The sequence below is a fragment of the Danio rerio genome, chromosome 20 (genome assembly GCF_052040795.2).
Source record: "Danio rerio strain M-AB ecotype USA chromosome 20, GRCz13ab, whole genome shotgun sequence".
Taxonomy (NCBI): Eukaryota; Metazoa; Chordata; class Actinopteri; order Cypriniformes; family Danionidae; genus Danio; species Danio rerio.
The window spans coordinates 56,957,501-56,973,739 of record NC_141040.1 but is presented as its reverse complement, the minus strand read 5'-3'; the positions used below and the strand labels follow the sequence as shown (position 1 = coordinate 56,973,739).

General features: G+C 35.9%; 3 protein-coding genes across 6 annotated transcripts in view; all 3 read right to left on the bottom strand.

The window, feature by feature from the left end:
- Nucleotides 1–5,259, bottom strand: part of phactr1 (phosphatase and actin regulator 1) — a 59,948-nt gene extending 54,689 nt beyond the window's left edge. For all 4 annotated transcript variants that reach the window (XM_087296290.1, XM_087296291.1, XM_087296292.1 and 1 more), the window contains exon 1: nucleotides 4,720–5,259. In XM_087296290.1, the coding sequence (XP_087152416.1) occupies nucleotides 4,720–4,840 (121 nt within the window). In that variant the 5' untranslated portion in view covers nucleotides 4,841–5,259. The remainder of the gene's footprint in view (nucleotides 1–4,719) is intronic.
- The window catches only part of pycr3 (pyrroline-5-carboxylate reductase 3), a 540,655-nt gene that overhangs the window by 307,149 nt on the left and 217,267 nt on the right, over nucleotides 1–16,239 (bottom strand). The window lies entirely within an intron of this gene.
- The window catches only part of gptl (glutamic--pyruvic transaminase-like), a 23,055-nt gene continuing 13,969 nt past the window's right edge, over nucleotides 7,154–16,239 (bottom strand). The window contains 6 exon segments of the mRNA XM_087299013.1: nucleotides 7,154–7,362; nucleotides 7,536–7,633; nucleotides 9,200–9,355; nucleotides 9,462–9,636; nucleotides 11,254–11,392; nucleotides 14,264–14,341. Of these exon segments, the coding sequence (XP_087155139.1) occupies nucleotides 7,227–7,362; nucleotides 7,536–7,633; nucleotides 9,200–9,355; nucleotides 9,462–9,636; nucleotides 11,254–11,392; nucleotides 14,264–14,341 (782 nt within the window). The 3' untranslated portion in view covers nucleotides 7,154–7,226.

Sequence of the window (16,239 nt, the reverse complement as noted above, 5' to 3'; positions counted from 1 at the left end):
TCTTTAAGCAGATTTTGTCTGCATTCATTTGTCCTTTCTATTTTTTTGCAGACATAACATGGTAAAAGCACGTGTTTTACCACGGTATTCTTTAGGCTAATTCATAGCATCCACAATGACCCCTATAATCATTCAGTATGTCATCAATGACAGTACTATGGTATTTAAACACTTTGGAGTAAACGCTCAAAATAATATGGTATAAAAAATATACTATAGTAAATACTAGTGTTTTTGAACCATACTATAGTAAAGTGTATTATACTGTATAGTATACAACTCTTTGTTATTGAATGCATGTTGTAGCATTAGTACTGTAGTATTAACTGTAATAATGTAGTATACTTTAGTTTTACTACAGTAAACTGTGGTGTATTGTAGTATAGTATACCCTAAAGTTGTAGAAAACTACAGTATTGGGTCATTTGCTTATATTACTGTAGTTCTTGTATTACTACTAGTGCTCTAGAAATAACACAAAAGATTCACTTAAGTAGTTTACCATAGTAAAAACACTGTAGTATTTATTTTAAATTACATTAACGGCATTAGCAAGTGATAATTTAGTAGCTGCAGTCATTAAGTAGATAATGTGAATATGTCTGTATTAATCACTGTTTTTAATCTGTATTAATCACAGCTTTTTTGGATGTAACATGGTAAAAGCACATGTTTTTACCATGGTATTCTTTAGGCTGATTCATCTAGCATTCACAATGACCACTATAATCATTCAGTATGTCATCAAAGACAGTACCACGGTATTTAAACACTTTGCAGGTAAATGCTCAAAATAATATGGTATGAAAAATACTATAGTAAACACAACAGAGTTTTTGAACCATACTATAGTAAAGTACATTACACAGTATAGTGTACAACTCTTTGTTATTGAATGCATGTAGTATTGTAGTATTAGTACTGTAGGATTAACTGTATTAATGTAGTATACTTGAGTTTTTACTACAGTAAACTGTGGTGTATTGTAGTATAATATACCCTATAGTTGTAGAAATAAACAGTATTGGGTCGTTTGTTTGTTAAATATAGTTCTTGTATTACTACTAGTGCTCCAGAATTACCACAACATATTAACTCTCAAGTAGTTTACTATAGTAAAAACACTAGTATTTACAATAAATTACATTTGCAAATGGTAATAATTACGAACATAATCTGTATTAATCACAGCTTTTTTTGGACATAACATGGTAAAAGCACGTGTTTTACCATGGTATCCTTTAGGCTGATTCATCTAGCATCCACAATGACCATTCAATATCTGAGAGTACCATGCTTTAAATACTTTAGAGTAAATGCTCAAAATAATATGGTAGTAAAAAATACTATAGTAAATACTACAGTCTTTTTGAACCATACTATAGTAAAGTGTATTACACTGTATAGTGTACAACTCTTTGTTATTGAATGCATGTAGTATTGTAGTATTAGTACTGTAGGATTAACTGTAATAATGTAGTATACTTGAGTTTTTACTACAGTAAACTGTGGTGTATTGTAGTATTATATGCCCTATCATTGTAGAAATAAACAGTACTGGGTCATTTGTTTATGTTACTATAGTTCTTCTATTATCACTAGAGCTCCAGAATTACCACAACAGATTATTTCAAGTAGTTTACTATAGTAAAAACACTGTAGTATTTACTTTAAATTACACTAATGGCCTTATTAGCAAGCGGTAATGATTTAGTAGCTACAGTCATTAAGTAGATAAGGTGATTTTGTCTACATTAATCACTGTTTTTGGAGATAACATGGTAAAACACTACAGTAGTAGTCTTTACTACAGTAAACTGTGGTGTATTGTACTATAGTTGCATAAAACTACAGTATTGGGTCATTTGTTTATGTTACTATAGTTCTTGTATTACTACCAGTGCTCTAGAATTACCACAAAAGATTCACTTAAGTAGTTTACCATAGTAAAAACACTAGTATTTACAATAAATTACATTTGCAAATGGTAATAATTAAGTACATAATCTATATTAATCGCTTTTTTTGGACATAACATGGTAAAAACACGTGTTTTACCATGGTATCCTTTAGGCTGATTCATTTAGCATCCACAAGGACCACTATAATCATTTAGTATGTCATCAATGACAGTACCACGGTATTTAAACACTTTGCAGGTAAATGCTCAAAATAATATGGTATGAAAAATACTATAGTAAAGTACATTACACAGTATAGTGTACAACTCTTTGTTATTGAATTCCATTCAATTCACCATGCATGCATGTAGAAGTGTAGTACTGTAGTATTAAGTGCAATACTGTGGTATACTTCAGTTTTACTACAGTAAACTGTGGTGTATTGTAGTATAATATACCCTATAGTTGTACTACAGTAAACTGGGTCATTTGCTTATATTACTATAGTTCTTGTATTACTACTAGTGCCCCAGAATGACCATAACAGATTAATTTAAGTAGTTTACCATAGTAAAAACACTGTATTAATTACTTTAAATTACATTAACGGCATTATTAGTGAGTGGATATAATTTAGTAGCTACAGTCATTAAGCAGATAATGTGAATATGTCTGTATTAATCACTGTTTTTTAGGACATAACATGGTAAAAGCACTACAGTAGTAGTTATTACTACAGTAAACTGGTGCATTGTAGTATAATATACCCTAGAGTTGTAGAAAACTACAGTAAACTGGGTCATTTGTTTATGTTACTATAGTTCTTGTATTACTACTCGTGCTCTAGAATTAAACAACAGATTAACTTAAGTAGTTTACTATAGTAAAAACACTGTAGTATTTATTTTAAAATACATTAATGACTTTAGCAAGCGGTAATAATTAAGTAGCTACAGTCATTAAGTAGATAATGTGACTTTATCTGCATTAATCACTGCTTTTATAACATGGTAAAAGCACATGTTTTACCATAGTATTTCTTTAGGCTGATACATCTACAATGACCACTATAATCATTCAGTATCATCTATGATAGTACTATGGTATTTAAATACTTTAGAGTAAATGCTCAAAATAATATGGTATTAAAAATATACTATGGTAAATACTAAAGTGTTTTTGAACCATACTATAGTAAAGTGTGTCATACTGTATAGTATAATAATTATTTGTTGATTGGGTGTAGTATTGTAGTATTAGTACTTGAAATGATTAACTGTAATAATGTAGTATACTTTAGTTTTTACTACAGTAAACTGTGGTGTACTGTAGTATTATATACCCTGTAAATGTGGAAAACTACAGTATTGGGTCATTATTTGTTTATATTAGTTGTTTTACTACAGTGAAATACAATTACCACAATGTATACATTTAAGCAGTTTACTATAGTAAAAACACTGTAGTATTTACTATAAATTACATTAACAGCATTAGCAATGGTAATACTTTAGTAGATGGTCATTAATAATGTGATTATGTATTTGGACATGGTAAAAGCACTTGTTTTACCATGGTATTCTTTAGGCTGATTCATCTAGCATCCACAATGACCACAATAATCATTCAGTATTATTTATGATAGTACTATGGTATTTAAATACTTTAGAGTAAATGCTTAAAATAATGTGGTATTAAAAATATACTATAGTAAATACTACAGTGTTTTTGAACCATACTATAGTGAAGTGTATTATACTGTATAGTATAGTACAATAACTCTTTGTTGAATGGGAGTAGTATTGTAGTATTAGTACTTGAACTGATTAACTGTAATAATGTGGTATACTTTAGTTTCTACTACAGTAAACTGTGCTGTATTGTAGTATAATATTCCCTGTAAATGTGGAAAACTACAGTATTGGGTCATTACTTGTTTACATTGCTATAGTTGTTTTACTACAGTGAAATACAATTACCACAATTGATACATTTAAGCAGTTTACTATAGTAAAAACTCTGTAGTATTTACTATAAATTACATTAACAGCATCAGCAATGGTAATACTTTAGTAGCTGATCATTAATAATGTGATTATTTATTTGGACATGGTAAAAGCACTTGTTTTTACCAGGGTATTCTTTAGACTGATACATCTAGCATCCACAATGACCACTATAATCATTCAGTATCATCTATGATAGTACTATGGTATTTAAATACTTTAGAGTAAATGCTTAAAATAATGTGGTATTAAAAATATACTATAGTAAATACTACAGTGTTTTTGAACCATACTATAGTGAAGTGTATTATACCGTATAGTATAGTAAAATAACTCTTTGTTGAATGGGAGTAGTATTGTAGTATTAGTACTTGAACTGATTAACTGTAATAATGTAGTATACTTGAGTTTTTACTACAGTAAACTGTGGTGTATTGTAGTATAATATACACTGTAAATGTGGAAAACTACAGTATTGGGTCATTATTTGTTTATATTAGTTGTTTTACTACAGTAAATACAATTACCACAATTTATACATTTAAGCAGTTTACTATAGTAAAAACACTGTAGTATTTACTATAAATTACATTAACAGCATTAGCAATGGTAATACTTTAGTAGATGGTCATTAATAATGTGATTATGTATTTGGACATGGTAAAAGCACTTGTTTTACCATGGTATTCTTTAGGCTGATTCATCTAGCATCCACAATGACCACTATAATCATTCAGTATGTCATCAATGACAGTATCATGGCATTCCCCGAGTAGCCTACAGTAGTAATGAAGTCACACACACACACTCACCTGTCTGCAGTGTGTAGGACAGCCTGGTTTCAGTCAGGTACGGTGTGTCACTCTTGGACCGGGCTCTCCTGATGGGCCGCCGGTCCACATCCTCCAGCTCGGGCGCCGCCGCCGTCGCCATCAGGACCCCACGGTGCAGCCCCCGTTAACGGGCACGGTAGAGACACGAACGCGGGGGGAGAGATGGAGACTCCTCCTCACGTCTCCGTTAACCGAACAACCGACACGACACACACGCGGAACACAAGCCCGTTAAACGCATCCCGCCCTGATGCAGCACATCACGGTTGAACGGAAACATCCAGAGCGCGTGGAATAGAATATCCTGCTGCCGTACTACGTTAGTAACCGGGATGACGTGTTCTGACCGGAGAATCTGCACTGATGCGGCGGGGGGGAAAAAGCTGTCGGTCATTCACGCGCTGAACACGACAGACTTCAGCATGAAACACGCGGGATTTCCGGTAAAACGGCACCGATCACCGTGCTGCTGCTGCGACATCCTCTGTGTACGGTTACCGTTCAGGGCTGACTCATACTGAAGAGGAACACGACCGGAATCAAACTCACTGTGTGTGTCGTTGTATTCCGCGCGCGAACTGAACAGAAAATATGAATAAATAAATAAATAAATAAACGAAATAACAGAAATTAAAAATACTGGGTAAATAAAACATTTAAATGACATAAAACTCGTTTATTTATATATTTTCATATTTATTTGTTTTAGTTATGCAGGAATGTATGAATTTATTTACTCATTTTAATTCTATATATGCATATTTAGGCCTATTTATTGTTTTATTTATGCAGGAATGTATGCATTTATTTACTCATTTATTTTTATATTTGCATATTTATTTATTATTTTATAGCAGGAATTTATGCGTTTATTTACTCATTTATTTATATATTTGCATATTTATTTATTTATGCAGGACTTTATGCGTTTATTTACTCATTTATTTATATATTTGCATATTTATTTATTGCTTTATGCAGGAATTTATGCATTTATTTACTCATTTATTTATATATTTGCATATCTATTGTTTTATTTTTACAGGAATTTATGCATTTATTTACTCATTTATTTATATATTTGCATATTTATTTATTTATGCAGGAATTTAAGCATTTATTTACTCATTTATTTATATATTTGCATATTTATTGTTTTATTTATGCAGGAATTTATACATTTATTTACTCATTCATTTCTATATTTGCATATTTATTGTTTTATTTATGCATTTATTTACTCATTTATTTATATATTTGTATGTTTATTTATTTTTCTGCTTTATGCAGGAATTTATGCGTTTATTTACTCGTTTATTTATATATTTGCATATTTATTTATTGTTTTATTTATGCAGGAATTTATGCGTTTATTTACTCATTCATTTATATATTTGCATATTTATTTATTGTTTTATGTTGGAATTTATGCATTTATTTACTCATTCGTTTCTATATTTGCATATTTATTGTTTTATTTATGCATTTATTTACTCATTTATTTATATTTGCATGCTTATTTATTTACTGCTTTATGCAGGAATTTATGCATTTATTTACTCATTAATTTCTATATTTGCATATTTATTGTTTTATTTATGCATTTATTTACTCATTCATTTCTATATTTGCATATTTATTGTTTTATTTATGCATTTATTTACTCATTTATTTATATATTTGCATGCTTATTTATTTACTGCTTTATGCAGGAATTTATGCATTTATTTACTCATTAATTTCTATATTTGCATATTTATTGTTTTATTTATGCATTTATTTACTCATTTATTTATATATTTGCATATTTATTTATTGTGATATTTATGCAGGAATGTATGCATTTATTTAATTTAATTAATTTAATTTATTTACTCATTTATATATTTGCGTATTTATTTATTTATTTATTATATTTGCAGGTTTTTTTCTCCACATAGAACAAACCAGAAACCACTGTTATACAATGACTTGCCTAATTACTCAAGCTTCACCTAAATTAACCTAGTGAAGCCTTTAAATGTCACTTTAAGCTGAATACTATAGTGTCTTGAAGAATATCTAGTCTAATATTATGTAGTAACCGATGTAAAAACATTTTTATTGCACATCCATTCTAGATTTGCATTAAAAAAGTGTCCATAAACAAATATTTTGTCAATTCAAATGAGTAGCGGCTTGGACCTGTTAAAAAATACAATTTATTGGGTAATTTAACAGATGAACTAAATTGGATGTCGTGTATGAGTGTGTATGGATGTTTCCCAGTACTAGGTTGCAGCTGGAAGGGCATCTGCTGTGTAAAACACATGCTGGAATAGTTGGCAGTTCATTCTACTGTGGTGACCCCTGATAAATAAGAGACTAAGCCGGAGGAAAATGAATGAATGAATGATTTAGAGAAAGACAATGCTTGATTTCTGCGTGAACGATCCCTTTAATACTGCTCACATGAGCATGTTCTGCAGAGTAGAGGAGGAAACAGCCTAGTGTACAGATCTAATCCTCTGATGAGCTTCACTGAGTGTGTGATTTCAGTATTCCTGGAGGAATTTTAGGTGAAAACAGTGAAGGCGACCGAGAACTTCCTCTAGTTCATCTGATGGCATCAACACACACAACCTAAAACACACACACACACACACACACACACACATTTACATTATATTTAGTCATTTAGCAGACACTCTTGTACAAAGCCACTTACAATTGAGACAGACACGCACACCCCAACAGGGTGTTCAGTGTGTGTGTGTGTGTGTGTGTAAACTGCATGTCTGAAAAGGTCACTGTACCTGAAGTGGCAGCAGTGTGAATGTGTGTGATCTTCGCTGAACCCAACACACACACCCTGATCCTCCAACAACCTCCTGCTGTACAACAAGCCCACTGGCTACACACACACATGGAAGCACACACACAAACACACACACACAGACACACAAAAGAATTCCTCCTCATTTTAAACATCATGTGTGTGTGTGCGTTCATACATGTTAGTGTTTGTGTATACCTGTGAGTAAGAATGTGTGTGTTACTGTAGTATCTGTGAGTGTATGAGAGTGTTTGTTTGTATGTGTGTGTGTGTGTGTGCCTGTATGAACGTGTTCGCACTTGTAAGTGTGAGTTTGATTAAACTTATGTGTGTGTGTACCTGTGAGTGAGTATATCTGTGAATGTGTGTACGTGTGTGTATACTATACTGTGTTTGAGTGAACGTACCTGTAAGAGTGTGTGTTTCTGTGTATGTTTGAACCTGTTAGTGTTTATGTATATGACTGTGTGTGTTTGTATTTGTACTTTGAGTGTGTGTGTATACTTTTTAGTGCCTGTGTAAGTGTGTGTGTGTGTATAAGAGAGAGTTTGTTTGTACCTTTGTCTGTCTGTCTCTCTCTCTCTCTCTCTCTCTCTCTCTCTCTCTCTGTGTGTGTGTGTGTGTGTGTTTGTATTTGTACTTTGAGTGTGTGTGTGTGTGTATACTTTTTAGTGCCTGTTTAAGTGTGTGTGTGTGTATGAGAGAGAGTGTGTTTGTACCTTTGTCTCTCTGTCTCTCTGTCTCTCTCTCCCTCTCTGTGTGTGTGTGTGTGTGTGTGTGTGTGTGTGTGTTTGTGAGTTTGTTTTGTGTGTATGTTTGTAGGTCTGTGAATGTGTGTGTATACCTTTGAGTGTGTTTGTACCTTTACTTGTGTGTGTGTGTGTGTGTGTGTGTGTGTTAGTACCTTTGTCTCTGTGTGTGTGTGTGTGTGTGTGTGTGTGTGTGTGTGTGGTGTGTGTGTTGTGTGTGTGTGTGTATTTGTGAGTTTGTTTTGTGTGTATGTGTAGGTCTGTGAATGTGTGTGTGTGTGTGTGTGTGTGTGTGTTTGTGTGTGTGTGTGTGTGTGTGTGTATGTGTGTGTTTGTACCTTTGTCTCTGTGTGTGTGTGTGTGTGGTGTGTGTGTGTGTTGTGTGTGTGTGTGTATTTGTGAGTTTGTTTTGTGTGTATGTGTAGGTCTGTGAATGTGTGTGAGTGTGTGTGTATACCTTTTAATTGTGAGTGTGTGTGTGTTTGTGTATTTGTACTTGTGAGTATGTGCGTGTGTGTATAATTCTGAGTGTGTGTACCTGTGTTAATGTTTGTGTGTGTATGAGTGTGCATGACTGAGTGTGTGTGTATATACCTGTGTGTGCATAAGTGTGTGTGTGTGTGTGTGTGTGTGTGTGTTTGTATTTGTACTTTGAGTGTGTGTTTATACTTTTGAGTGCCTGTGTATGTGTGTGTGTGTGTGTGTGTGTGTATTTGTGAGTTTGTTTTGTGTGCGTATGGGTGTATGTCTGTGGGTCTGTGAATGTGTGTGTGAGCGTGTTTGTACCTTTAATTGTGTGTGTGTGTGTATGTGTGTGTACTTGTAAGTCTGTTTTGTGTGTGAATAAGTGTATGTTTGTACGTCTGTGAATGTGTGTGTGTGTGTGTGTGTGTACCTGTGAGTGTGTGTGTGTAGAGTGAGGGAGACTCAGCTGTGGGCAGATGAAGACTCCGCCCTGAATTGATTGACAGCTGAATCCTGGGAGATCGTTGAAGAAACTGACGGCCCTCGAGACGTTACACTGCAGAGTCTTCAGCCTAGACGACACCTCCTGAACACACACACACACACACACACACACACACACACACACTTAAATGTTTGAGTGTACTGAATTATATTGTGTGTGTTTGCTATTGTGTGTTATTTAATCGTACCTCTGTGTATACACAGTAGGAGGGGTCTCCAGGACAGGGCGGAGCCATCATGACATCAAGAGCGATCTGACCAATCACAGGAGGGCATAAATCTCCAGTCAGGAGCACTTCAGTGTACAGCATCACGTCTTCATCGAGATTCACCAGCTCCATAAAACTGGTCCTCAAACCACACCTGAAGAGCACACACAGGGTTCATCATGAAGAGTAGGGTGGCTCAGTGGGTAGCACAGTCGCCTCACAGCAAGAAGGTCGCTAGTTCGAGTCCAAGATGGGTCAGTTGGCTTTTCTGTGTGGAGTTTGCATGTTCCACCCTTGTTGGCGTGGGTTTCCTCCGGGTGCTCCGGTCTCCCCCACAGTCCAAACACATGCGCTATGGGGGAATTGATGGACTAAATTGGCTGTAGTGTATGTGTGTGAATGAGTATGTGTGTGTGTGTGTGTGTATATACTCGGAGCATGTGTACTAGTGAAAGTATGTGTGTGTGTGTCTGTGGATAAATGTGTGTTCATACCTGATAGTGTTTGTGTGTATGCATGGGTGTGTGTGTGCCTGTATGTGTGTGTTTGCTCATGTGAGTTTGATTGAACCTTTGTGAGTGTGTATTCCTGTGTGTGCAGCTGTGTATGCATATGTGTGTGTGTGTGTCCTTGTGAGTGTGTGTGTAGCTGTGTATGCATATGTGTGTGTGTGTGTCCTTGTGAGTGTGTGTGTTCCTGTGAAAGTGAGTGTGTGTCTGTGAATGTGTGTGTTTGCACTTGTGAGTTTGATTGAATTTGTGTGTGTACCTATGTGTGTGTTTAAACCTGTGAGAATGTGTGTGTACCTGAGTGTGCATTTTGAGTGTGTGTGTGTGTATTTGTACTTGTGTGTATGTGTATGTGTGTGTGTGTGTGTATACTTCTGAGTGTGTGTACCTGTGAAATTATGTGCGTGTGTATTCGTGTCTGTAAACGACTGTATGTGTGTGTTTTCGGACCTGTTCATGTTTGTGTGTGTATGAGTGTGTATGACTGAGTGTGTGTATGCCTGTGTGTGCATGTGTGTGTTTGTATTTGTACTTATGTGCGTGTATCCTTTTGAGTGTGTGTGTAAGTGTGTATTTGTATGTGTGTGTGTGTGTTCGTGATTGAGTGTTTGTATGTGTGTGTTTGTGTGTGTGTGTGTTTATACTCGGAGCATGTGTACCTGTGAAAGTATGTGTGTGTGTGTGTGAGTGTGTGTGTGTGTGTGTGGATAAGTGTGTGCTCATACCTGATGGTGTTTGTGTGTTTGCGCGGGTGTGTGTGTGTGTGTTTGCTCATGTGAGTGTGTGTGAGCGAGTGTGTATGGGTGTTTCCCAGTACTGGGTTGCAGCTGGTTTTACATCACATAATGGGTCTCCTTTAAGGAGATAAAAGCAGATATAAACACTGTCTCAGGCAGCACGGTAGCGCAGTGGGTAGCACGATCGCCTCACAGCAAGAAGATCGGTGGTTTGAACCTTGGCTGGGTCAGTGTGGAGTTTGCATGTTCTCCCCGTGTTGGCGTGCGTTTCCTCCGGGTGCTCCGGTTTCCCCCACAGTCCAAAGACATGCGGTACAGGTGAATTGGGTAGGCTAAATTGTCCGTAGTGTATGAGTGTGAATGAGTGTGTATGCATGTTTCCCAGGGATGGGTTGCAGCTGGAAGGGCATCCGCTGCGTAAAACATATGCTGGATAAGTTGGCGGTTCATTCCGCTGTGGCGACCCCAGATTAATAAAGGGACTAAGCTGAAAAGAAAATGAATGAATGAATAAATGAAACTCACTCTCCCATGATGCCGTTGGACAGTGAATGCAGCGAGGCCAGCTGAACACTCTGTGAAAACTCCTCATCCATCTCTGCCAGAACTCGCTTATAGGACACAAACTCACATCCGTCTGCAAACACTGTGTTCTGATACTCCTGTAGGAAAACACAGAAAACCAACATGAGCGGACTCACTTACGTACAGCTGAAGTCAGGATTATTCACCCTCCTGTGCAATATTTCCCAAATGATGTTGAACAGATTCAGGAATTTCTCACAGTATTTCCTATAATATTCGTTCTTCTGGAGAAAGTCTGATTTGTTTTATTTCGGCTAGAATAAAAGCAGTTTTTAATTGTTTTAAAGCCATTTTAAGGTTCCATTATTGCAAGACATTGGGTCCTATCATACACCCGACGCAATGTGGCACAACCAGCCTGATCTCACGAGAAAACGTAAGTATTTTATGTTTTGGCAGTTTAGTGGCTAATTCGTACGAGTTCAGTCGTAATTTGTACGATTTTAAAAAGGAGGCGTGGCACCTAACCCCACCCCTAAACCCAACCGTCATTGGGGGATATGCAAATCGTACTAAAATGTACGAATTAGATCGTACGAATTTGTACAAAGTAGCTACTAAATGAAAAAGTTACGAATTGCCGTGAGATTGTGTTGGCACGACGCAATAGTCTTTTGGTAGTTTCAGCTTGGCGCAAGAGTGGTTTTGAGACGTTGCGCTACGCTGTTTTAATAGCAAATGCATTTGTGCTCATATGTGCGCCCATAGGCGTTCTGCTCTAAAACAGTGGCGTTCTGAGGCGCACTGCTGGCGCGTCGCTATTTTGAGAAACTATAATAGATTTTTCAATAGACCAAAATAAACCCGGTCTAAACTCCAGCGCAGAGTTGCGCCTCACTTACACACTGCTTAATACACACAAGAGAGCAATAGGCAAATATCTTTACATATGAAAAAGAATTAAAATATCAAGGATATATATAGGATATAATAAGAATAGATATAGAATATAAATATAAAGGATTAAAATATTACAATACATTATTTTCTAGCCTACATAAATATGAAAAATCACTGCTTTTATGTCTTCTTCATCTCGGGAGGCTTTTTCAGTTCATTCATAACAATTTGCTTTTGTATAATGTTATTATTATTAGCAGTATTATTTATTATATCCATATTTATATTTGTTTTATTAAAAACAAGCTTAGATTTGTCCACCTGTCAGGTTTTAGACCATATGGGGCACAGCATGTGTTTTAGGATATAACTCAGGTTTTTGAGCACACTTCATTATTATTGTTCATTTATTCGTTTGCTGGAAATTAGAACTGAATTTAGAAATAGTTTTGAAACGAATATTTGCGCTTAAAAAACAAAATTAATTATTTACAGGCTAACTGATCTCTGTGCGTAAAGGTTTCCCTATCCAAGAGTGCAAAAGTGAAAGGAAAGACAGAGGAGGCCTTATCTCTCATTCACGTGCTGCAGATGCTCTGTTTAACTGTTTTAAGTGTTCAGTTTTTACAGTTACACTTACTTTACGTCATGTTAATAGCAAATGTGCTTATGGCGTGACGCAGCTGACTCTTAAAGGGAATGGGAGATGAGACTCTGATTGGTTTATTCTCAAAACACACCTATAACTCATTAAGAAAATAAGCTCAACCCTGTTAGACCATGTGCCACGGCGCAAAGCGGATTTTCCCGTCCTTAAATTAGCAAAAAGTGGATTCTGACACGCCCTGATTGCACATGGATCGTCAAAATAGAGCCCATAATCTCACACAAAGTGCTTCATAGGCTTCATAATTTCATGTGTAAATTGAATAAAATAATACCAGAAGTGTCTCCAGTGTGTGACAAATGTCAGCTCTTAGATTCCAACCTGTCTCTTTCTGTCTCCCAAATAACAGAGTTTCTAGAATAAAATATTTAACATTTTTTCAGGTACATTAGACACTCCGAATGAGCCAGATCCTATAATAATTTTATTTGGAGCCTCTGAAGAATTTTTGAGACTTACACGGGTACAACAACAGTTTGTTTCACATGGGTTGACCTAAAAAAAAAACTCATCCTTTTGTTTTGTTTTTTTTGTTTAGTTTTTTTTTTTTTTTTGGGGGGGGGGGTTTCACCTTTTTAATAGTCAGGAGGACAGTATTGAGTATTGACAGGAAAGCATGGGGAGCAGACAGAGGGGAAGGATCAGCATAGGACTGCGAGACGGGAATCAAACTCAGGCCATGAGCACTGGAGTGCATGTGTCGACGCACTAACCACTACACCACCGGCGCCGACATCCTTATGTTTTGGAAGAAAAAAGAAGTTCCAACTCTTACATTATGGCTGACAGAGTAAACCAGTACATTACATCTGGAAAAATCAGATATACCCTGATAGAGGTTTTGTTATTTGAAAAAATGTGGTGTCCTTTTATTTCCTTTTTACAAACTTGATTAATATGTTTACATGCCTTATAGTACCTACGTTTATTGTTGGATAGCACTGGTGGGGGTTGGTTGGGGGAATGCATGCTTATTTATTCATTTTTTTTGTTTAATTATTATTTTTATGACCCTTGTTTGTTGTTGTTTTTTATTAGTATTATCATTTTGTTAATTTTTTGTTTCAATTGTCTAATTGTTTTACTGCAAGTTTTATGATTATGTTAAAAAAAAAAAGTGTATTTTTAAGTAAATGTCTGCGAAAATTTCTAATAATAAAAATATTAAAACCAAAGCCATTTTAAAGTCAATACTATCAACCCCCTTAAGCACTATTAGCTTTAGAGTGTCTCCAGAAAAAAACACTGTTATACAATGACTTGCCTAATTACCCTAACTTTACCCTAATTACCCTAGTTAGGCCTTTAAATGTCACTTTAAGCTGAATACTAGTGTGTTGAAAAAAATCTAATCTAATATTATAAAATAAAATAAACAGGAGGGCCAAAAATTCTGACTTCAACTCTAATCAAAGAAGATTTAAAAAGTCTAAAAACGTCCCTCATTGACCAATAGGAAGAGTCGTTCATCATGAGCGAATCGAATCACGTCCTCGATGCTCTCGCGACTCTGAACTGCTCCTGGAAAACACAAAAAATGTGCCGTTTATTATTTTAAAGCCATTTATTCAGTCATTTTTCTTCGGCTTAGTCCCTTTATTTATCAGAGGTTGCCACAGCGGAATGAACCACCAATTATTCCAGCATATGATTTACACAGCGGATGCCCTTCCAGCTGCAACCCAGTACTGGGAAACACCCGTACACACTCCTTCACAAACACTCATACACTACGATCAATATAGTTGATCAGTTCCCCTATAGCGCATGTGTTTGGACTGTGGGGGAAACCGGAGCACCAGGAGAAAAACCACACCAACAAGGGAGAACATGCAAACTCCAAATAGAAATGACTACTGACCCAGCCAAGGCTCAAACCAGCGACCTTCTTGCTGCGAGGTGACAGCACTACCAACTGCGCCACTGCGTGCCTATTTTAAGTATGAATAATTTCTGAGATTCAGCCATTCGGCGGCCATTAGACTGTCATATTGAGCAGAGCAAAGACGGTTGATGCTCCGCCACAAGATGGCAACAGAGACCACATAACAAGTGCTTAGAGGAGGAAAACTCAGCATAAATTTTAAACTACAGCTGATCAAATCATTATTAATCAGGTAAGTGACACCTCTAAGTTTATCTCTCTCGTTGTATGTTGTAGTGCTGTATTTATACCACAGTAATCTACTTGTCTTTGCTTTTCTTTGGCTTTTCAGGGCTCGAAATTAACTTTCTTACTTGGTAGCACCGGTGCTCCCAACCTGAAATATTTAGGAGCACCAGGAAAAATTTAGGAGCACCCACCAAAAATGAATGATATATTTGACAAGTTGTATATTAAGGGATTTATTGTTTTTAATTGGGACAAACAAAACCCAGAAACAACTATCTAACTAATGCTGTGATGACTTAATATTTGTGCAATAACTCCAAAATGAATGTTGAATAATTATAAAATATCAATGATGACGATGATGATGACAATAATACTAAAAATGAATTATATTTCTCATCATCATGCTGCCTTGAATGTGCTTTAATGTAAGTTATCTGCTATATAAAGTCCTACTGTTACTTTATGAAAAATAAATTGATGGTTTGCATCAAACACAAATTAAGCATTGTAGTTAGAAATATTATTTTGTACTATTGTTTTAATATGCATGTCAATTTAATAAATAATATTTCTGCTACAAAACAAACGAAATAATATAATAAATCATTTAATCCAATGCTGAAAGCAGCAAAGCCGTCATCAGTAATTAAATAGAAAAATAATATACACCTCAAGAAAGAACGGACAAAAGAAAGGAAGAAAAGTCTCTCTTTTAAAAGTTTTGGTTTCGGTTCGTGTCGTTTTAATGCTCAGCCTCGTTACGCGCTGAATTACATTTGTCTGTGTTTGCGGAAAAGCATGCGAGTCAGCCGGCCCAATATATGAGGGGGGCAGAGCAGGATTCTCCCGATGACCACCGGCGCAATACTGTTCTCTGTTATAACCCGCATCAGTTTAAACTCAGTAAAGGCAAGCTTCTTTGGCGATGGTGTTTTAGCGGACATTTGCACCCTGATCTCACGAGGAAACATATGAAAATGTTACGAATTGCCATGAGATTGTGTTGGCTGAACACGCAGTGCATGCAACGCATTGAGAGTCAGTGTACTTTTCACTATTCCGCCGTTTGCATTCCCCGCAGTCACAAAAGCTCCCTCCCTGTCATCTGACAACGGAAAGTCTTGAGTGATTGACAGCTAATATGAACCAATATAGCGGCAGGGAAGAGCGATTTTACCACGTTTTTAGGAAAAAAAAAAAAAAACAGGTCACACTACAACCATTATATGCAGTCGCACAAATGCTCCCAATATATATTATGGGGTCGCGTAGCTTAAATTTAGGGTGCATATGCGACCAAAAT